Raw genomic sequence first — 23,430 nt, forward strand, 5'->3', positions numbered from 1 at the left:
ACCACCAGCCGCTGAATTCTTGGAAGAGAAGAATGTCTTCTAGCATATTAATAGTTAACATCAATATATAAATTAACATCTTGTAGTACTGATGCTGGAGTCAAAGGGGGGGGGGTTGTGTTTTTCTCTGAACTCCTCAGCTTTTTCCCCCTCCTCTGTTTGAAGAATGAAAGTTCCTTTTAGAAACTGGTTGTAAGGCTCTTGAAGCCAATGTGGCACATAACACGTTCTCACCAGTAGAGGGCAGTAGAACATGCCGGAACAGAGGCTCACACAGCTCAGGCAGAATAAAATCAGTAAAATGCATAAAGGCCAGCTAACCTGGCACTAGGAAATCATCTCCATGCACATCAGAGAAAGCAAACATCTTATAAATATTCTATTTAAAAGCACTTCTTGGGAAACAATTTATTTACTGCAGGGGCCAGTTAGGTTTCTCCCTGACATGAATTTAATCTTCTCCTGCTATTTAGATATGCTTGACAACCTCCTGTTTACTTCCATGTTTTTGGTATCACCACAGTGCTAAAAATAAGAAAGCTAAATGTGGCTTGTGCTGCGAGACTCCTTCCCTTTCTAAATGCAGAGCCCGAGCTCGGGAAGGTTAGGCGAATAAGCGACCCCAGCCAGGCATTTTGTTGAGCCAAACAGTTCAGATCCCACACACACTCTTGATTTCCAGAGCTAAACAAAGAAGGGAAAGCGGCTTGGTGTTTTATAGAAGCCAGCTTGCCAAATGCCTTGAGTTGTTTTGCCAAAAAAAAAAAAAAAAAAATTGAAGGGACAATAGAATACCAGATCCTTTGAATCCACGTGCGGCTTGCCCTGCCTTTGGAAACGCTGGCTATTTGAAGAAAGGTTTAGTGTAGCCGCTTTCCCTAGCAGCACGGACAGCCTCTGTGCACTGAGCAGATGCCTTCATGTGTTTGGAATGAGTGGATTATGGAAACTATGACAGGGTGTGCTTTCCCATCACAGGAAGCATGTTCTCTCTTCACCTTAGCGTGCTGGTGCCAAATGCAGCAAGAAGGGAAGAGAAGACCTGCCTGTCATTTTGTGGAGGCAACACAGAAAAGGCTCAAAACACCCAGGATTTTTGTTTGTTTGTTTGTTTGTTTGTGCCTTTGTAATGTATCTCTTATCTTCCTGACTCTTGCTGGATTATATTGGTGGACTTGGCTTTCCCTGTATATCAGCTGATCATTTAACCATATTCGGCCCTGTGCTGAGGCTACTGTCCCACAATGAACCTGTTTACTCAACCCAGCTATTACAGACTATAGACTTTCATAACCCTGAGTCTACAAGAACGACCAGAAACCTGTAGGCTAGTGGTTCTCAACCTTTGGGAGTCATATATTAGGTATCTTGCAGATCAGATATTTACATTACAATTCATAACAGTAGTAAAATTACAGTCGTGAGGTAGCAACTAAATAACTTTATGGTTGGAGGTCCCCACAGCATGAGATGCTGTATTAAAGGGTCTCAGCATTAGGAGAGTTGAGAAGCACTGAGGTAGATAATAGTATCTGTTTTCCTTGCTGTCTTTAGAGAGCTGGAGCATTTTTCTTAAGTTCTTGGCCCAGTCTGGAGCTTGGCAAAATTGAGGGGCAGAGCTGGGGTAGGTGTTTTAGTGCTGTGTTCATGGGAGAAGAAACTGAGACAGTCATCTCCTGACTTGCCTTGAACGATAAGCAAAGTTGGAAACAGAGCAGGTCTGCAGATCTGCATTTATTATCTCCAAGTCACTTGCACAAGGCAAAGGCCAGCTTATGTACGTGGAGACGCTGGCCCTTGTCCTGGGAGCCACTCCCCTGGCATTACGATGTCCTTGCTTGTTTTCTCGTGTGTGAGCAGCTCCCCTCCACTTCTTCTGAAGTGCTTCCCCCCCCGCCCCCCCCCCCGCCTCCACAGACATGCGCAGAACTGCTCATTGCTACCTTTTGAGTTGAATACGAGCAGCCAAAGCAACCAGTCGATGAGCCTTCTGCAAAAATGTTTGTTCAAACATTATTTGTTTATGATGTGGTGAAAGTCTTCTGTTTATTATGCAATGAATGCTTTCCCTTTTTAGGGGCTTGGTATGGAGAACTTAGGGTGTGTGGTTGTGGTTGTCTGCCATCAGGTGTACCAAGCACTTGGGATAACATCACCATTTTAATAAGAAGTTATGCTTGATCCAAGTGCTTCATTCTCAAATTCATAAATATTCATAATGGTGTAAGCACAGACTCAAAAAATTATCAACCTTACCAATGTCAGTAAAACTAAAAATACCGTTATTGTGTTACTGATGTGATTATCTCCCAACTTAAAACTCAAGGGAGAGCATTTGCTCAACCCACAGGGACCAGGCCTTGTAAACTGATACTTTCTAACAATTTAGTAATGTAACATACAGAAACTAGGGTGGCCACAGCATTGTGGCATCCTTAACCCCTTCCTACCTGCCAGGTCAGAGTACCCACCTCCAAGACTCAAATTCTCCAATTATTTTGCCTTCCCTTTCCTAATCCTATGAGATGTGTCTTCCCACCTCCTTCCAGGTTCACTACAACCGTTAGCAAGTTTAGGATTAGAATAACAACCCTTAGGGGAAGTGAATTTAAATTACTTCTCAAAACTGAAACCTCAAGGACCAAAACTATCAACTTTCTAAAACTAGAGTGGGCTGTGGCGCCGCAGAGCATGGTCACCCAAGCAGAACTCTAGCAGTGCCTTAAATCTGTCACTGCCCGTTAATATAAACGAGTCTTGATAAATATTAATGACTATCAGAAAATAGAACTCTATTTTTTTTTTTTTAAAAAATCTTGTTCAAAAGTGGCATTCTACTTAAACACGTGCCTCTTATGTTTCAGCTGCAAGGAGTACAAAAATCTAAATTCTTTTTTCGCCATCGTCATGGGACTCAGCAATGTTGCCGTGAGCCGCTTGGCACTAACGTGGGAGGTAGGTAAGCTGCTGCTGGCAGGGAATTGTGCCCTAGGAATAACAACAGAGAACAGAGGCTCACCAGTGAGCTTTTTTTTTTTTTTTTAGAAACCGCACTCACACTGGTATAACAATGGGAAAGATGGGACCCTTGGAGGGAGATGACCAGTCTTTTTCTAGTTACCTCAGAGTGAGAATTTAAAAACATTATTGCCCAAGTGGAGGAAGTGGGGGAGGGTTGGAGAACCTTAGCTTTCCCCTTGCTACAATGTAAATAATCCTAAATCCAGGTCTTGAATAAACATAAAGGAACGCTATTGCTCGAATGGCTGGAAAGGTCACTTTGTTTGCAGGTTCAGTTGTCTCTGAAATGTCTGCTTATTGCCTTTGCCCTGAGCCTTACCTCAGTGAAAGAGGGTAGAGGGTCCATTTTATCCGAGTAGTCATTTTCCTTCTGGGAGGAACAACCCAGAGGCCAGCTGTCGGGAGCAGTGAAGTATGTCCTGTAACCACCTGGCGACTCGCCCCTCTCAAAGAGGAGCAACAGTTGGCATGGACTGTCTTTGAAGCTAAAGTTAGGCAGGTGTGTTGTGAAGGTCTGAAACAAACAGGACCGACGAGTGATTCATTGACGGTTCAAAGACAGACACCTTCGTGTGGCATTCGCATTCGCTTAGAACTTGGAATGTATTTCTCCCCTTATATGTGGCATGGTTGAAGAAACGGTAAACTCTAACAGAACAGACTCACAAAAATAGACTCCTGACAAATACACACAAGCATGTGTCAGAGGGACTGCAGAAAAAAAGAGAGGGCAAGGAATATCTGAGACCCACTCTGCCCTGTGCTTAACATCAGCCTTTGTGTCCACATCCCTGTGAAGTTGTTTCCCTGCCCACTTCCCTCCTGAAACTATTTTCTTCCCTTGACTCTCCCAAATATTTCCATTGTTTATAGGGCAGGTCCTTGCAAGTCCTTCTGTCTTGAGTTGCTCTTAAAATTCCAGGCAGATGCGGCACGCAGCAGTTCATCCCCTGAATATAGGCATGAGGGAATTGAAGAGGCCTGTGAGCCACGCAGCTGGATCGTCTTCCAGGCAGGGAAAGAACAGACTTGGTCTGCCAATAATAAGTAGTGCGGACATTGTGTAGTGCCCGTGTCTCGCTGACCAAAGCTACCTGGAATCTCCAGAGATCTGGGGTTCCCCTCTGAGAGTCTGCATATCCCAGTCTGCCTCTGGCTTCTGATCCCCCACACCAAGTCCAAATTGGTTGGTTAGGAAAGAAAGAAAAGTTTTAAAGTTTTTTGAGGGCCCATGAAGGTCAGCTATAGGCTGTGAGGTGGAATACTCTCTGAAAACTCCAGACTGTCTCGAGGCCCCCAGGGAGGGTGCAGCCAGTTAAACGGCCAGTTTATTGTCATCAAAGAAGGCAGTAAATTGGCCAGTCCCTTACTGGCGTAAGAGTGCCATGATTCTACAAACTTCTATTTCTGTCATTGCGTATCTCTGACAGAAAAGAGTAGCCTTTCGTAATGTATCAACCTTTCTTTCTTTTCTAAGGCAAAGTGTGGTTATGTAATTCTGTACGTTGAGCTTGCGCTCATGAGCACCTTGGTTTTGGGTCATTTCCCTGTGTTTGATGCAAGCTTTCCAAGGGCATCTCACACAGTTTCCATGAGCACCAGAGTAGCCACGTGAACAGGGGGAGGAACGGTGCACGATCTCAGAGGATGGTAGAACAACTGTAAACCAATCAGTGGGCAAAAGAGGACATACAGAAGCCTACAGTAAGAAGAGGGCTTGAAGCAGGGTGCGAACCCTATCTGAGATGAAGTGCTAAGAGTGCTGGCCTTAGCTCTACGGCCCGGCCGGGAGGACAGGTCCCTGTGGTGGAAGATTGCCTGTGTTCTGTAGAGTACTGAACTAACATCTCTGGCCACGCCCACTGTATTCAGAAGCACTTCCTATTGCCTCACACCCACCCGCACACACAAGCAGTGACAACCAAGATGGCTGCTGAGGTTGCTAGCCTTCTCCTGCATTGGCTAATAACCACTACCAAGACACTTCTCTTGGAATAGTATGTAGTTAGAGAATAGTCTTGAGAGCCACAAAAAAATGCAAATGCCATGTTGCCTGTTGGCTCTGTCTGAGATCCTAGCTAAGTTAAGAGAGAGCTGGGATGACAGAGGTGTGGTCAAAAGTGGACTGTATCCGTGAATATTTGAATCTAATCCAAGTAGGTCTGTTCAATATGTGGTCCTGGGTATTTAGCCCCGGCTGGCTTTGAACACACTATGGAGACCAGGGTGGCCTGGAACTCACAGAAATCCACCGGTCTCTGCCTCTAGAGTGCTTGGATTAAAGGTGTCTTTTGCCATGCCCAGCTCCAAAGAGGTCTAATTTTTAAAATGGACTATATATATTACCACCGGGTGGTTCCGAATGTTCTGAGAGATATCCTCAGGCCCCTGCATCCACTGCAGCTTTCAGCCTTAAATGCATCTTCTGAGAGATAATATGAGGTTTCCCCATCCTTGAACATGGGTACTCAGGGATGTGGAAGATGTGTAAGGCACTGGCTAACAGAAACAAAAACAGGAGTTTACGGGTGATTAAAGGGGACTATGACAGTCTGAGACACAAGCTGGAGAACAGAGGGAGTTTTTGTGAGGACTGCAGGGGGCTACTCGGTGGAACAGCTGTAGAAGGCGGGTCGTTGGGCAGAGCAGGACTGTTGGGAATCTGTAGGTCTCTGCTCTGCTGGCGCTTTCCCAGTCTCAGTGGGAAACACATTGCTCTGCCCCCTGGTTTGGTCAGTTGAAAGCTCAGCTTTGCAAAAACAACTCTCAGCAAAATGGCAAGCCCTGGATTGAAGGGGGATCTGGCCCTGATGTCCTGGCCTCTCCTAGCAGGTGCACCGATTGGTGCTGTCAGGAGAAGCCAGCATCCTGATAGAACTCTCCAGTTCTCCATTAGGCAGAGAAACCAGGCAGAAGTGTTCCCTCGGAAAAGCAGCTCAGAGCATATAAGGGAAGTAGCAGAAAAGCAAGCAGGGAATGTGGGCCCAAGGAGCCAGGGATGCCAGCTGTGGCTTAGGAACCAGCAGGCTGTGAGACTAATACCTTCCATCCCTAGTGCACAGGCTTCAACTATTCAAAGGACACTAAGTCCCTCCATACATCAGTGCTGTTGGGCACTGGGGAAATGCCAGTTTAAAAAAAAAAATTAAAAGAAAAGAAATAAGAAGGCCCTTCTCTCCCATGGCTTTCTCTGGAAAGGAGGAAGGTTTCATCATCTTCCTAAGTCTCCTTAAATCTAACGTTCTCCATTCTAAGTGTCTAATTGGGGAAATCAAAGAGTTAAGATAAACAAGGGTTTGGAGGGTCCTGGCTGCTTATGGTCTCAGGAATGCAGGCAGACCTGATTTTGAATCACCCAGTCAAGAATACATTATAAAAGCAGTAAGGCCAGAAGTGTTATAGCTTCTTGAAGTTCAGCTACATTAAGACTTTTCAAAGGCAAGTTCTTTATATTCCAGAGATTATTCTCAAGCGCCAGGGGGGCATGATAGTTCACCCCGGCTCAGAGGTGTTTGATTAGGAGCCAGAAGAAATGTGTTTCCCTTAGACACAGTAGCTCACAATCCATATCTAGATAGAGACTCTGACAGATGTGTGTGTCATTTCCATTTGATTAACAGAAACTGCCGAGCAAGTTTAAGAAGTTCTATGCGGAATTTGAGGGCTTAATGGTAAGTGACAGTCTCTTCTTTCACTCTGCTCACTGTCCGCAGTAATCCAATTTCTGATTAGCTCAAGTTCTCATTGTAGAAATTGTATCCGTCCTTGTATGACTTTAAGAACTTTATGATCCCTTTTAGTGCTGCTAAAACAAGCATGTCTGACTAATGAATGGCACCCTCAGGAACTAACTTAAAGAGGACTTATGTCCCACATAAGGTCAATTTGTGTAGGTTAGAAAAGCAGTGTAATAGGGTCCCTACCTAACACCGCTCAGGTGGCTATGGGTTGAAGCTACGTTTCTTGGCTTGCCAAAATTATGTCTCCCTGTTGTCTGGGAGGTGTTACCAGACAGGAAAGTAGTGAATGGCTCTTGCTGGGGGACAAGGAATGGTTCAGAGGGCAAGTTAGGAATGGCTATGCTGGGTAGAGGATGGGGCAGAGAGCCAAGGAGGTAGGGCTTCATGGAGTGGGGATCTGTTGAGGTTTGTTTTACATGGTTTTTTTTTGTATTCAGAGGAATGCCTCCCCTTGGCTCCTGTGGGTGCCTTCAAACCAGAACAGAAACAAAAAAACAGCATGGTACTGTCTCACCTGTATGTGAAGTTGTTTTAAAGACAAACCAAACCTGTTTAAATCTGCCTTTCTTCCATAACATCTCATCCCCCAAAGACACAGCTGTGGGATCCTTTGTGTGCTAAGAGGTTAAAAGGGGGTGTGGCATGTATCACTCATCACTGACCAACCACACTTTGGTTTCTCCCAAGGATCCTTCCAGAAACCACAGGGCGTACAGGCTGACAGCAGCTAAACTGGAGCCTCCACTCATCCCGTTCATGCCCCTGCTTATTAAAGGTAATCTGAAGACACACCCAGGCCAGGCGGGAGGGAGCACTTGAGGGGTGAAGAAGAGCAGCACCCTCTGAGAAGGCTCTCTGGCCAGACGACTGCCTTTCCACTTCTCTTGGCTCCCACTCTTGGGCTCCATTCTCTTAAAGGGGTTGGAAGGCAGGAACGCAGCAGTATGAAAAGCCCGTGCTTTAGAAGCCTAGTGAGTGAGAGGGCTTTACGGTAGAGATTTTACTAACCTCAGGTAAAGTGATTTGGAAAGTTAAACACCTGACATAAAAGAAACTATTATCAGCTTTTTCAACCAGAGTGTTATGCAAATCTACCTGCATATGCTAATGGTGCTATTGTACTTTCTTAGTGTGACATATTTCGGTTAGTGACTAGAATGTGGCTTTTATTTCTTTACAGATATGACATTTACTCACGAGGGGAACAAGACGTTCATTGACAATCTAGTAAACTTTGAAAAAATGGTACGTGCAGTATTATAACCTTAACTACAATGTTTTTTTTTTCCTAAAATAAAATTTGCATTTATACTAATAAGGCAAATAACTTCTGTGTATGCTGCCGTGTGACAAAGGTAGTTACACAGAATGGAGTTTTGAAACATTTGGTTCAAATTGGCTCTGTCTGTTGCTGTCAGCTCTCTTTTGTGGAGCTGAATGGTATTTGTGCTGTGGCTCACAGCAGCAGTTGGCTTTTATGCTGTGTGTTTCTGTCCCTCCGCTGCCTGTTGTTAAAACGCACGAACGTTCAAGAGTGACTTCTGCGTTTCTTGTTGTTTTGTAAGGCTTGTGCAGCTAGCTAGACTGCCCCAGGATGCCTTTGAAATGTTTATCTGCCAGGGCCAACTGGAGTGGATGTAGGTAAGAGGCAACACTACAACCGACCTTTATTATAGGGTATTAATCTAAGTGTGTATTGTTTGGTCTCATAAAGTTCACTCAAGTTCAGAGAGGGGACTTGGAGACTCGGAGATCACCATAACGACAACAATAACAATAACAACAATGAAATGTTGGGAACAAATGTGAAACTGGCACTTTTATATTCCTTATTTTCCAGCCCCTTCTCCTCTATCTACCCAGGCCCCCACCCACAGGAGAGGGAATCTGGCAAAGGTACTTCAAAATTTGTTTTCTTATCTCCTGTGAGGCAATAAAGCAGGCCTTGCCAAAGCCTTTCTTTAGCTACAGAGTCCGTGTCAATGGAATGCCACACTGTCTCCGAATCCCTGGGCTGCCATGTATCCTGGAGACATTTCCCAGGATGCACTCATTTGCCCAAGATTATGTTTTTGCAATGCGAATGTGTCTCTGGCTTTGGAACTTAGAAGACATTTAGGGTCAATACCCAGTTCCCTTTGTTCTTCATCTTCTGTGTGAGTCTGTTTCCTCAACAAAAAAAATGGGGTTCATGCCTGCTTTATTCATCTCTAGGCAGATGGATGAGCCATGGTGCATGAGTCTTCTTGTAAGTCAGAAAGTACTGGAGAGTTCTTATCAGAGACCTGAAATTCTAATTGTTTCTTGAAATCAAGCTAGTGTATATGTCTGCAGAAGAATTTGAAACACTCCACTGCACATGGGCTCTGGCTCAGCCTCATTCACTATAAGCTTACGATTAGGAAACACAGCTTTGGTTGGTAGGTTCCACTGTCTTAAATTGAGGAAACAGACATAAGCATACACTCCTGAAAGACACTGTACCAGTAAATGGTTTCTCCATGGTTTCTCTCCCATATACCAAAGGTAGGGCATAAACATCTCTGCCATGGTATCAGTTTGGTAATTTTTTTTATGAAAAGAAAAAAATTCTTTGCTTACTTGTTAGCATAGAGAATTAAAACATTTCCAAGCATTTCCAAGGAAGGAAGGAAGGAAGGAAGGAAAGAAGGAAGGAAGCAAGCAAGCAAGGAAGGAAACAAGGAAGGAAGCAAAGAAGGAAGGAAGCAAAGAAGGAAGGAAGCAAGCAAGCAAGGAAGGAAACAAGGAAGGAAGGAAAGAATTCTGAATCACTTACACAGAAGAACAAACATCCTAAGACCAAGAGGCAGCCAAACCAACCACTGAGCTGTAAAACACAGGGGCACAGAGATACAGAACTTAGAATTCTTAGCAGAATAAGCTGACTTTATGATTTGAGACTGATGATGTTAACTGCATGGTCCAGAGCAAGCAAGAATAGTACTATACACTGTGCCAGCCATCTGATACAGAGGCTGAGGGTTATCTCTGAGTTTCTAGAGCCATGTCCTCTCATGTCTGTACCTTGGAGCCACAGCAGTGAACTCCTCCCTGCTAGGCAGTCAGCAAGGAGGGCCTAACTGTTCTGCCCTCTGGGTGGCCAGGTTTGTTTAATAGCCAATGAATGGTTAAGCTAGCATTGTAGCTATGACATACAAGCCTAAATCAACGATGGGTTGAACCATCATTATGATCATTTAGAAACACAGAGAGTTTATTTTTTTTCACTTCAAAGTCTCAAGCGAGCATAGTAGCTCCACTCTGAGGAACATCAAAGTTCCTGGCTTCAGCTCTCTTCCGGTTTCACATGGTCCATGCTGGTCCATCATCACATCCACATGCAGCTGTGAAGAGGGGAAAGGGATGGGTAGAGAAATGCTTTTCCCTTTAAGGACAGAGAAGAAGCTCACTCACCGCCTCCATCACCTTTAAGTGGCTAGAAATCTAACTGCATGAAAGAAAGGCTAGAAAATGCAGCCCTCATTCGGGGTGTTAGTGCATCTCACTAAAAATCAAGGGTTCTGTTGCTATGCAAAAGAGGGAGAGGGAGATTTGAGGGAACTACTCTGTGTTAGCAGCTTCCTAAGCTTTATTTTATTTGATAAATCATATTACCAGACAGGTCGATTTCAGAAACGACTTTCCACGAGTTAGATGTTAGTAGAAAAATTAAGTAGGATTTCAAATCAAAATCGATTTGATTGGCTTTCTAAACCTGACTGATCAATATGGCATTATCAGTCAACACTGGTCGATCAGTGCTGGCTAGCTTTCCAGCATTTTCTCCCACCAGCCAGCCCACACCATTATTGTCACCCCCACCTACAGTTAGCCCTAAGTGTCTTAGAGAAGGATGTGTTGTCTTCTCCAGGTTCTTGTCAGGCATTCATCAACAAGAACCAGGTGCGAGAGAGTCAGCAGTCTGTGTGTGTGTGTGTGTGTGTGTGTGTGTGTGTGTGTGTGTGTACCTGCTGGGCTCTGTCCCCAGTGGGAGCCCCTGGCAGGGGCAGAAGTCACCAAGGGCATCCAGGGACACCAATGCCTTTCTGTGGTGCTGGCCTCCCAAAGGCACAGTGAGCCAGCATGCCAATGCTGTTTGTTTGTTTGTTTGTTTGTATTTTCAATGTCTTCACCATTGAGGTATGAAATGAGGATTAGAGAATTTACTGCTTATTGGTTTTCAGGATTTTTGAGTATGAACAAAAGAGAACTCACATTCTTATCCTTATGCAAAAAAAAAATTTTTTTTCAGGCATTCTTTCTTTTGGGGGAAACATAAAGGGGTATTCAAAAAAAATGTTTGAATAAAGCCCTTTATAGCTTTCTATGGCATGTATGAATATTTATAACACTCAGAAGGTAGACTAGCAGTGGATTAGAGGATAACATGCTGGCCGGCTGCCACTATCCCAGGCTGCAAAAAGCAAGCTGATAGGTACAGCGGCTGCTGTACCATGAAGCTGGTTCTATTTCAGTCATAGCCATATTTAGATATATTTACTTAAGAATAAGATTTTGAAGTAGTCATTTTTTTTTCTGGAATGAAAAGTATGGAAGAAACTTCTAGAAACTTCTGGAAACACAAACTGAAGCTTATTTAAAAAGAGCAATGTTTTGAATCCTTTCTGTTCGGCATTTCTAGGCATGCCATTATATCACTTACAACAATGTGGCCTCTAACACCAGTAATATCCTAAAAGGTTCGTGTGGAACATTGGTTTTGTTACTTGGAGCTATGGAAAAAGAATCTTTAGGTAAAAAACTAAATGTTCAAATCTGCCTAGTCCCCAAGACCTTTTCAATCCAAAGGAAATCTATAGGAATACTGTGGAGATTTACACTTTATACAGACTTCACAGACAAAGGCAAATGCACATTTTCCTAAAGAGCGTGCTTCAAAGCAACAGAATGGATGAGAGTGCCCAGGCAAAGGATTTCACTAGGAAATAAAAAGATGCCTAACAAAGTAGCCCTGGTCCTTCAAGATATATGCTGTCGTAAAGGTGAGCTATAAACACTTGGAGTATTAAATATTAACAAAAGACAACAGAAGTTATTAAAATGAAGGCCATGAGAGTAGTAAAGACATGCACCAAAGAAACTAATGGTAGGAGGTCCCTGCAGCCGTGTCAGCGGCAGATAAAACCATATTATATACAATCGCATGGTAAGATCCAGCCGTGCTGCCCTAGGGACCCATCAAGCTTTGTTGCAGACTTCAGCTCTGTAGATAGCCCAGGTTGGCAAAGCCATCCTCATTCTTTCCATACCAGCCTTGGGTCCTTTGCCTGAGAGTGTTATTTCCCCAGTTTTCCTGTACCTGGCTCCTCTTCCTGCCTCAGGCTTGTGCTCATTCACAGTGAGCATTCTACCTCGTGATCCAGCCTTTAGAGCAGCTCTTATGATCTGAGACGGTCATCTTTGATTTTCCACATCCGTCCTTCTCACTAGAAGGTGAGGGTCATAGACCAGGGCCCCTGAAATTTCACGAACACCATCCATAAATGTGTGTGGTATATTCCAAGTATGCAAGAAATAGCCATTAAATAGAAGGATAACCCAGTGATGTTCCAGTGCTAGACTAGATGAGGAAGGGCATTCAAGGATTTTGTGACATACAGAAGCATTTTCTATTTGTTAGAAATTGTGTTAATGAGGGTGTTGTGTAGCATTTTGCAAAACCGAAATTCATCTTGGGATGGTGTCTTAACTTAGCTTTCTGTTCCTGAATGGGCATTCTTCTTTCCCTTCCCCACCTCATGGTACTCTGTCCTTCAGTGTCCTTCTGTGTGGAGATGCACACTATACTCCACATGTGTCTGAACTGTGGCACCCCATGAGCGTCCTATCCTCTCCTATCCTATGTACAATAGACTGTGGATGTTGTGGATGTTGGATGTGTGTCTGTCTGTCACAAACCCTATGGACATAAAGATCCACCACTGGAAACAGAGCTCAGGCTTCTTCAGGAAGGATTACAGTGAAGATCAGCTGAGTTCCAGGAAGTTGGGCCTTGTTGCACATATCCTGTGGTTTTATACCATGGGTATAATCTTTGAAGAAGAAAGACTATATATTTCTGCACCTTCTTAAGGGGGTAAAAAGTTTCTTGTCCTGAAGATATGGCAGTCTGAATGAAATTATTACCATTGTAAATAGGGTTTTATACATGCTAGGCTTCAAAGGATTGACAGAGGGTCTATACTGGATAAACATAGAGACACAGAGAGATTCAAAGCATAGAAACAAAAGTGGCAGAAGAGAAAAGAGAGCCTGGCAAACAGGAGCAGCACTGGTGCTGATTGTGACACATGCCTGTAATCTTGGCACTGGAGGGTCATGCGTTCAAGGCCAGCCTGGATTGTATAGCAAGTTCTTACTTGAAAATCAAAATCAAAAGAATTAGAAGGCTCAAGATCTTAGAGGTCAGCAGAAGGAGAAGCAAAAAAAACTCCTCTAACAGACAGACACTTGTTAGAAGAGGTGTAATTCCTGGGAGCTGCTCCTCACTGGGGTGCTCTTAGCTGGGGAGCCAAAAAACAAACAAACAAACAAACAAACACAGCCTAAACCCCCAGGAAGCTGACTAATTGTGTCATCTGGCCTTGCCTGGAGGCCTGCTAGTCTGAACTTTGAACACTAGACACATAAGCCTGTACGTCTTCAGAGGCCTGCTAGTCTGAACTTTGAACACTAGTCACATAACACCTGTACCTCTTCGGCAACACAGGGAATCGGCAGCTTGGGCGAGGACAAGAGTCAGTATGAGCAAACTGGGGAAAACTAGAGAGCATAACGGCCTGGCAGATAGCGCCAGGTGCCCACGGGTGTGGAGATGTGAGTGGAAACACTTGGTTAGGTAAGCCTATTCCTAAAAGGCAAGCCCAAAGGTCAGTAAACTCGTAAGGCCAAGACCTTGAACAAGACTCCGCACACCGTACTGAACCCAAAGATAAACATCTACCCCAGAACTTGAGGAACATTTGAGTCAGGTTTGTAACCTCGGAGGTGAAGCACAGGCACAGTTGGTCTCCATAGTGTTCACTGAGGCCTCAAGAAGGAGATGTGTTTCTGAGTGTCTGCCTTCAGTTATAAAGAGAAATAAATGGCCAGGTGTGGTTACTGAGTGTTTCAGGTTCTCTCTCTCTCTCTCTCTCTCTCTCTCTCTCTCTCTCTCTCCCTCTCTTGCTCTCTCTTCTTTCCTTCCTTCTTTCCTTCTTTCCTTCCTTCCTTCCTTCCTTTTCTTTCTTTCCTTCCTTCTTTCTTTTTTTTTTTTCTTTTTTTTTTTTTTTGATGGGCTCTTCTGCAAATGCTCACCATTCTGAGGAGAATCCCTCAGCCTCAGCTGGCTCCATCTCTCAGCCCTGTACAAACAAGGTGCTAAGTGTGCAAACAAGCTGTGAAGGCCGGTACTTAGAACCAGTCCCACAAAAGAATCATTTCAGATGTGACAAAGGGTTTCAGTCTGTGCACCCCACCAACTTGGAGCCCCTTCTGAGGGGGTGTGTTCTCCTCACACTCACCAAATTACCAATCACTTTGGACATTAATAGGAGTCATAACCCTCAACTTTGCTGGATGGGGGAGGGGATGAGGTGGAAAAGAGAGGTGAGACATTCTGCTCTGGAGTAATTAGCCTCCCCCCTCAGCTTGGCATTACAGAGTTGCCTGGCCGGCTCAAGGCAGGCCAACCTGCTTTGGCAAGACTTCTAAGCCTAGGGTGTAATTTTTTGCTCCCTCTCCCCATTGTGACAGTTGGATAATGAAACCCATGTGTCTTTAACTTTAGTTTCGGCCAACCTCAGCTGAGCTCAACAATGAATAATCATATCTGCCACTGAAGATGCCACATGGGGTGACAGCTGTGAAACACAGGAGACAGAAAGGCTGCCTAGCTGTGTCTTAGTGAAGATAGATGTAAAGTCCTTCACCTTGGTCCCCCAAAATCAACCTGCACATTTGCAGAGCCAAGAGCTGCGTCCTGATGGCAGCCCAGTGAACTGGGTGGCAAACTTTCATTCTCTGAAGCTTGACAGATGTCAGTTACATAATTTTATTCAAATTATGACTTAGATGTATAACTCAGCCAGATCAAGAAAGAGGGAAAGTGATTTCTCTGTACTCTAAGATGTCAAGCTAGAAACTGGCCAGGAGAAGCTAAATTGTCCTGTAAGAGACTTCAGGATAAATTGGGGCTATTTAGGATGCGTCAGAGAAGACCGAAGGTGGGATTTCTATGTGTCTGAGGAACTAACCTAATGTGTTTGTTAATATTCCAGAGCTCAGTGGGCAAAAGGTAAAGGAGAAAGACTTTGACACCAAATAAGCAACACAATTCTACATCAGAAATGTTTACAACTACGAAGGCAGACTTTAGAAACAGTCTGTTCCTGCTTCTGGGTGTGGTCAAGCCACACCCACTGGCTTATGGGCAGCCTATAGAAGGTGCTATAGACTCGAAATGGTTGGGGGTGGGGATTTCTGAAGACTCACAAACATTAAATATTGCATGTGTCAATGGGAGCAAAAGAGATTGGAGATAAAATATCATGTTAGGCCCCCCCCCTTTGTGGCCTCCTGAAAATATTCTACAGGCAGATATTGGCTAGCGATGATAGCGGGGTTTCACTTACCATCACCGAGTTCACGCCATTAAACATTGTCTGGACCTCACAAAGGGAAGAACGGACCTCCTTATAAAGCCCAATTTGGATGTAAGTTAAGCTGAAGTTATCTTGGCAATGCAATTAAAAGGATACGTCAAAATTAAAACCATTGTTAAAATTAATCAAAGATTTAGAAAGGTAAAATGAACTTCAGGGCTAGAAATTACAGATTTGAACAATTGTTCTCACATTTTAAACTACATAATGAGCTAAAAAAAAAAAAATTATGAAGCCTCAGAGGATAGTTATAAAGAGTAGTCTAAAACCAAAGTCAGAATGAAATGTTTTATCTTTCAAAACTAAAAAGCAGAACAATTACTCTCTACAAAATGGTATAGGAAGAGGTTTCTGACCTATGCTAATTGTTTTATTATTCTTCAGAGGGGCACACTGGCAGCGTTCCGTGGGGTTTCCAGTAATTACATTCCATTCAATATCTGAAGAATTACAATAATTCTACATGGAACATACTTGTGCCCTTCCGATGCAAAGCCTTTAAAGGAGGGAAAAAACAGCATAAAGTAAATTAGCAGGGAGATTATCATAGTTACTGTTTATTCCGGGGCTCCATATATCAGAGGCTAATTATACATTGTGCACTGAGTTTTCTTGGAGGTGTTCATCACATATTTCTCATGCTGATCAACAGTCCTGCTGGTTTGGGGGACCCTTTACTGAAAGTGAAGTTTGAACAACTTTTCCAATTGCCTCTTCGTGTGTGAGAAAGCATCTCATGCAGACATGCGCTACCTTCATTTGTCAGAACGTTCCAATCGGAAGCGATCAGCTCACGTTGTGATGCTGTGTACTTACATACATGTGTAAGACCCTGATGCTTGTGCACATACATGTGTAAGGCCCTGACTCTTCTGTCATTTTGTTTTTACATGGCAAGCTTTTCTTCAAGTCATTTTCTTACACTTTGGTAAACCAAGGGCCTATGAGAGAGAAAAGCAGGTACTGGGTTTGCATCGCTCCATAGAAATCTGGGAGTATCTTTTCCTGTGTAGAGCCTTTTCAATTTTTCTGCTGATTAGACTATTCATCCAGGATCTATGCAGGATTTCTTTCAGAAGCTGAAAAACAAAGTCCAGAAACATAGGTAGGGTCCTCAAAGTCAAGCTGCTGCTGAAGTACCACAGGTGAAAACCAGACATCCTGGTGAACGAACAGTGCTTGGGCCTCATCAGTGCCTTTCCTGAGAGTCTGAGCCCGCATGGTGGGGTGTCCTTGCCCTTTCAGTACTTGAGACTGAACCATGGGCCTCTCAGATGTTCAGCAAGTGCTTTCCCACGAAGCCACACTGCCCAGCCCTTCCCTGCTTCTTCTGTGTCAGTATTCAACACACACACACACACACACACACACACACACACACACACACACGCACATACTCACAGGTACATACACACACATGCACACATGCACACAAATGCACACACACACACACAGACACACACACACACTCTTAAATTTTTATTGCAACCAATACTTAAGAAATTAAGATTGCTTAGTGACAAAATTAACATAGGCTAAGTGAGTTGTAATCTGTTTTAAGACTGTTTAAAATGTAAGTGGCACGGAAAATAACCACAGGGTAACGTGAAAGTGAAAACCAAAACCAAAGCATACATAAAGTATGGCTTAACTTTTAAAAATGCATCTACATGTTTATTTTTAAGATATTAGAAGGCTAGCCTGACAGCATGCCTTTAATCCCAGCATTCAGGAGGCTGAGGCAGACAGATTTCTGAACTAAAGGCCAGGTTGGTCTAAAGAGTGAGTTCCAGGACAGCCAAGGCTATACAGAGAAACCCTGTTTTGAAAATGAAAGCTAAACTATATATATATGTATATGTATATATACATATATACATATATATAACTATATATACATATGTATGTATAACATATAACTATATGTATATATATTTGTGTGTACATATATTTAATAATTTTATTTTGTATTTTTATCTGATATATACATATATGTATATACGTTTGTATGTATATGTGTGTGTGAGTATATATATTCAGGAGGCAATGTGCCAAAATAGTAATGAGTTTACCCCTTGAGTTACTACCTACCCGGCTTTTACTTCATTCTTATCATTTTGATTTCCTACACTGCTACTGTATCCGTGTTATAAATTAGGAGGTAAAAGGAAAGAAAGGAGGAAAGCAGAATTTGGATTGAAACTCTTACTTTTGCTGACAGTAAAAATGGTCAGGGAAGCCTAGTGTGGCAGCAACAGTTCAAGGAGAATATCCTGACTTCCCACTCAGTCAGTGGAATCTACCACCTCACTGCTGGGTCCTGTTAACTAGGAGAAACTTGAAAGCTAACCCTCCTTCAGATCCAAGACAGTTTCAAAGGATGGTGGGCATGGCTTCCCAGCATCAAAGCACAGTGTCAGAGATGCGTCTTCACCATTGGAGGAGCAAGCACACAATGAGACAAAGGCCTGTGTCACGAAGTCATGAATATTCGTTACCTGCAAATGCTTCGAGTTAGGATGCCCCGAAATGTCATTGTGCAGGTTTACACATCAACCAGCGGACTTCAACATTCCAGAGCATGCTGTTTCCTGTGATACCAAGTCTTGCTGGCATACATAATGCTTCCCCCACCCCGACCCCCCAGCTTAGGGGATTATACACTAAACTGACTGACTTGTATTTCCCTTTTCTTTTTTAATCCCTTACAGCGCATGATCGCAAATACTGCCAGAACAGTGCGGTACTACCGGAGCCAGCCCTTCAGTAAGTTCTGAGTTACTGCATGCCATCATGGACATAGCGGTGATTAAGTCCTTTTTAATGAGATTTCCAAGACACTCTAGGAGTCTGGACAGCATTTGACACAGCTTGGGCCATGAAAACCATGTGTGCCCTGGGTTTAAGAACTTTGTTCTGCTCTTGTAAGGCTGGGCTACATTTGCATTGTAACTCTAGAAAATAGGGTCAGAACATCGTCTTAATAAGTGAATCTGAAGGAAATCCGTTCGCTCATCTCAGTGTAGCTAGAACAGGTAGGTAGTAGAGGCCCACATAAACCTGCCTCCAAGCTGCTCCCAGTGGGGCTCATGCACGATGCTAAGAAGCCCAGCAGCCCTCGGTGGGTCAGTACTGTCATTTATAAGGCAATATTTATTGTCTCTTGAGTATGCATGAATATTTACATTTGCAGAGAGTCCTATGGTAGGATTCTACATTCCATTACTCCCAGTAGTCCCAGGGGCTCTTTTAAATGTTGGGTGTGTGTTGTAAACACCCGTGCTGTCTTCACATGTATAAAATATTACTATTGACAAACAGCCATTTTAACCTGTTGGGAACTAGGTTTCCTCATAACACCAGCTGGGCATGTTGGATCAGTGCTGCCATCTCCCCAGGCCTAGAACTTGGGATAAGGACCAGAGCTTTGAGCCTCCAGTCTGGTTTGGGAGAGAGCAGGTGAACCTTCGGAGGTTTTGTGCTAATGTCGGTATGTGAGTCATTTTGGAGAACTGACATCGGTAAGATGACACAGATGTGACAGCAGCCTACCTCGCCGCCCTCTCCAGGAGAGACTGACAGGTTCTTGTTTTAATAATCACAGTGGTATACTCATTGTAGTGTAGCTCTGGCCCAAAGCCAGAGCTTGGTAACAGAATGCCAGGACCACTCCCTCCTCCTCTTCTTCTTCCTCCTCCTCTTTCTCCTCCTCCTCTTTTTAATGTTCAAGAGAAAAAACAATCAGAGAAAGTAGTTTTGGCTTAGAGAGTGAGAAGAGCTGTAAAAGTTAATTCAAAAAAACATGCACTCGCGCTTCCAGAAATGAGAACATGTCACCGACCCTTTCTACGTGGATTCTGCCAGAATTCAAGTGTCTCATATCTTTTTCTATAGTAATGTGCTATGTGTGTAAAAGACAAAGCCATAAATCAGCTGGAAAACGAGGTGAAACAGTACCAGTTACAACAAGCTTTATAAAGCAGAATCTATGGCCCTTCAGGGAATTTCAAGAGGTTCTCGAAATTACATGCAAAAAATCCTGTGTGCCGAAGAGGGCTCAGAACCTCGAGAAGGGTTCTCAGGGAGGCCCCAGAACCAAACAGGAGTAGTAATAGAATCAGCTTTGTTTCGCCAGCCTCTTTGACAGTAAATTCAACATTCTTCCACATCTTTGGGAGAAGTGAGGGGGTTTTACGTTTTTTTTTTTCCACTGCATTTGTTGAACTTATCAGCAAGTGCTGGTAAACAACAGCTGCTGGGCTCTGAAGTCAACAGTCTATAGATGAAGCTATAGGATAGATTCATAAACATCGTGGGGCTATGTACAATGTAATTACAGTATATTGTACAGGCACAGTACACTGCCAGTGGGAAGCGGAGGAAATGAAGCACAATGTGTTCCGTGGTTCACTGTGGTATTATTTATATGTGATAATTATACTGATGAGTTTCTTCTCACAGCAAGCAGGGGCCTTTGTAGCTTGTCTCTGCTTTCTGTACTCAGACCTGCTTCACTTTCCTCCAACCCTTTACTCAAATGGCTGGCGTTTTAATTGTCTTGTAGAGTAGTGGGTGGAGCGAGCAGGAGCAACCGGACTCCAGAAAGCAGCATAGGGGCGGGAGGGAAGAACTCTGGTCCAGAGTCCAGACTCCAGCTTGGCCACTCCTATGTACTACTAGAGATGAGAGTGATCCCCGGGAGAGTGAGTGACCCATGGACTGCAGCAGAGGGCTGGATATGTAGAAACATTTCCTTCTTTGTATGGAAAGTCTCGATTTAAAACTTGGAGAAATTTACAGGGGAGAAATGTAGATTCCATGTTTTAAAAAGATAGAAAAAAAAGGTAGAAACGAACAACCAGAAGCAAAGGGAAGGTCCGGCCGGCCACTCTGGACAGATCCTTACATGGAGATGGCGGTCAGGAGCTCGGTCGCCACTTCCCAAGGTACTGTGCTGCCAGTTTCCCACTTTGGTATTGAATCTGGCCTTCCTCCTTCTCATAGATACTGTGTATAGGAACTATGCACATTAGATTTTCTTGGAGTCCTGGTTTGAATAAATCCACATATCTCGTCGATAGCCCAGGTACTCACATACACAGATAAAATAAAACAGTCAGAGGACTTTCAGAGCAAGTCATGTCAGAGAAGAAAAGTTTAACAGAAGTCACCAATCAGCCAGAAGATATCTGTACCCCAATTCAAGCTGTGCCTAGGGGCATACAGCCTGGGTGGCGCTGTATATGTATGCAGGCAAAGAGGACCTATGAGGCTGATGCCTACTGGCTGGCTTTAGATCAGTCACGATGTTAAGTGCTTTTCCGAGTTGCTAATGAAACTCCATCTTTGACATTAGTCCTCATCTGGATCAAAGGAGGTGGAGACAGAGTGTGAGACACAGAGGTGAGCAGGGAAGGGAAAACAATTTTCATCTGTCACCAGGGCCATCAGACAGATGCTTCCCTTTTTATTTGGTGGTGTGTGTGTGTGTGTGTGTGTGTGTGTGTGTGTGTGTGTGCGTGCGTGCAGTGCTAAGGAAAATGATCAAAAGAAATGATTCCAGGGAAGAAAAGAAAATTGGAGGGTAGAAGGAAGTAGATGGACCAACCAAGTCGAAGTATTCTAGTGAATTGTGTGTGGAAAGGTCTTGACAGAACCCAGGGAATCTGTGATAAATGTAATAAGCCGGGGGGGGTGGGGATAAGGCCCCATCTTACATGCAGATATTACGCAATGCCAACTCACCTGCTATTCTTTTAACAGATCCAGATGCAGCTCAGGCTAACAAGAACCATCAGGATGTCCGGAGTTATGTACGGCAATTAAATGTGATTGACAACCAGAGAACTTTATCACAGATGTCACACAGATTAGAGCCTCGCAGGCCATAGACATCTGAAGTGCCCAGTGTGATGTTTTGTCTTTGGTCCACACTTTTTCAAAAGATGCTGTGTATGCTACTACTGACTGCATTGCTACTAGAGAATTCTCCAGAAGGAGCAAGAGACACATCCTGAGAGCCCCTCGGGTCCACATCCCGCTTTCCAACCACACTGGAGAAGCAGTCTGACTTGTCTAATGCCGACATGCCGTAGCTTAGGAATCATCAATTATAGTCACCCTCCTTCATGGTTGGCATGACACCACAGGCTCACGTGAAGAAATAACCTCGGTGGGGGCTACATCAGGTCCCGACATCCCTTACCAGGCTGTTTGCAGCATGTGACTGTGCCATGGTTAAGTTTGACTTGGATGCACCGGCAATGATATAATTGATTTGTTTACTTAGCACCTTATTTGGGGTCTGGGGTCTGGGGAGGGTGTTGAGGATATCCTAAAAGTCCAAATTATCCATCGTGTCCCTCCATCTTCGTAATCTTACCTCTGATGGAATGGAACCTCACCACAACACTATGAAACGTCATGGCTGGTTGGTCTGTGATTTCAGAATGATCTTTAGAATATGTTTACATTGTAACTTTTAAAAACTTACAAATCAGGATTGCGTACATAAGAATTCCACTAAGAAACACCAAGGTTCTGAATATCGCCAGCATTAAGAGAGAAAGTAACGTTTCAGAAGAGCACAATATGCACAAAACATTTTTTCAAAATTGAAATATTTTCCTGGGCATTAAAAACCTTTCCACTACAAATTTGTTGTTACTGATGAAAAACAAAGCATATTTTCTGGTCTTAAATGTTATTACAAAAATCTTAATTTTCAGCAATTGTTTTGCACTTTCAGATAGATTGTAAATAGGTTATGCGGTCAATGGTATAGAGTTATTTATTTGCTACATAATAGACATTGTGCCAAATAATTCCTTTTTATTTATTTTATTCAGTATGAAATTTTGGAGTACATTTTTTCTGTTTTCTTAATTGGACTACATTTAATGTATAGGAATTGTATGTACATATCTCTTCTGTAAATAACAGCCAGTATCTTCATTAAATATACTTGACAAGAAATATTTTTATTGTCAGTGTTTTTGATACAGGAAGTGTTACCTTTCAATATTGTGGGTAATGGAATTTTTTCATTTATTTTGTGTGTGTGGTGTGTGTGGGGTGTGTGTGTGTGTGTGTGTGTGTGTGTGTGTATGCTAGAGACTGAACCTATGGCAACATGCATACTAAGAACACACCCAACTTTGCGTGTGTGCTGGAGACTGACTGCTAAGTACAACTCAACCAAGACCTACAACCCAACCTGAATTTGTTTGGTTTGTTTTGTTTTAATTGAAATAGGTTCATATACTAATACTAAAACTCACCCTCTCAAAGTAATCTAATGAGTTTTAGTATGTTTGTGATGTTGTAAAACAATTATCACTGACATCAGACTGTGCCTATTTGGAGGGTTTAGTCATTAGTATTCATATCTCACTCTCCTTCCAACCCCAGGCAACCCTCTTGTTGCCAGGAGCTTTGTCTGTACCTCCTACAATTGGAATCATGTGATACGAGCCTTTGGTGTCTGCCTCCTTTCATTTAACCCAATGTCTTTGTGATTCTTCCATGTTACCTCTTGTGTCATAGTCCATTCCACTATATGGCTGACCCCTGTGTGTTAGATGGGTAAACCATATTTTCTTCACCCCTCTCATCACCTTTTAGCCACCAAAAATGCTGCTGATGTCAAAAGGCGTTGGATGTGGAACTGCGTGTATGCGGCTCCACACCATCTGTGAGTGTAAAGCTTTAAGGAGATACCTAAAATTCTTTATGCTATGGATCTACGTATCTGTTTAGTAAGTCTATTTTTTTCCATAGTGTGAGTGTGTTCCAGACTGTACCAGTCTGACAAGTTCACATTATTTCTCTATCAGCAGAAATACAACCATGAAGATAAGAAAAGGAAGATACCATCTTCAAATACGTTTGGAGGCCACTGCATAGCAGGTCTGGTTCTCATGAATACATTAATGGTTCTGAGAAGTCCAATTAAATCTTGTTTAACATCCCACAATTAAAACCTA

The 23,430-nt window shown here is 43.3% G+C and overlaps 1 protein-coding gene across 4 annotated transcripts in view; it reads left to right on the plus strand.

Annotated features, from left to right (window-relative positions):
• The window catches only part of Rapgef4 (Rap guanine nucleotide exchange factor 4), a 285,813-nt gene extending 263,391 nt beyond the window's left edge, over positions 1–22,422 (plus strand). For all 4 annotated transcript variants that reach the window (XM_034494585.2, XM_034494587.2, XM_034494588.2 and 1 more), the window contains 6 exons: positions 2,865–2,955; positions 6,642–6,692; positions 7,449–7,536; positions 7,942–8,006; positions 18,157–18,211; positions 21,209–22,422. In XM_034494585.2, the coding sequence (XP_034350476.1) occupies positions 2,865–2,955; positions 6,642–6,692; positions 7,449–7,536; positions 7,942–8,006; positions 18,157–18,211; positions 21,209–21,336 (478 nt within the window). In that variant the 3' untranslated portion in view covers positions 21,337–22,422. The remainder of the gene's footprint in view (positions 1–2,864; positions 2,956–6,641; positions 6,693–7,448; positions 7,537–7,941; positions 8,007–18,156; positions 18,212–21,208) is intronic.
• Positions 22,423–23,430: the final 1,008 nt, after the last annotated feature.

Source organism: Arvicanthis niloticus, chromosome 2 (assembly GCF_011762505.2).
Source record: "Arvicanthis niloticus isolate mArvNil1 chromosome 2, mArvNil1.pat.X, whole genome shotgun sequence".
Classification (NCBI taxonomy): domain Eukaryota; kingdom Metazoa; phylum Chordata; class Mammalia; order Rodentia; family Muridae; genus Arvicanthis; species Arvicanthis niloticus.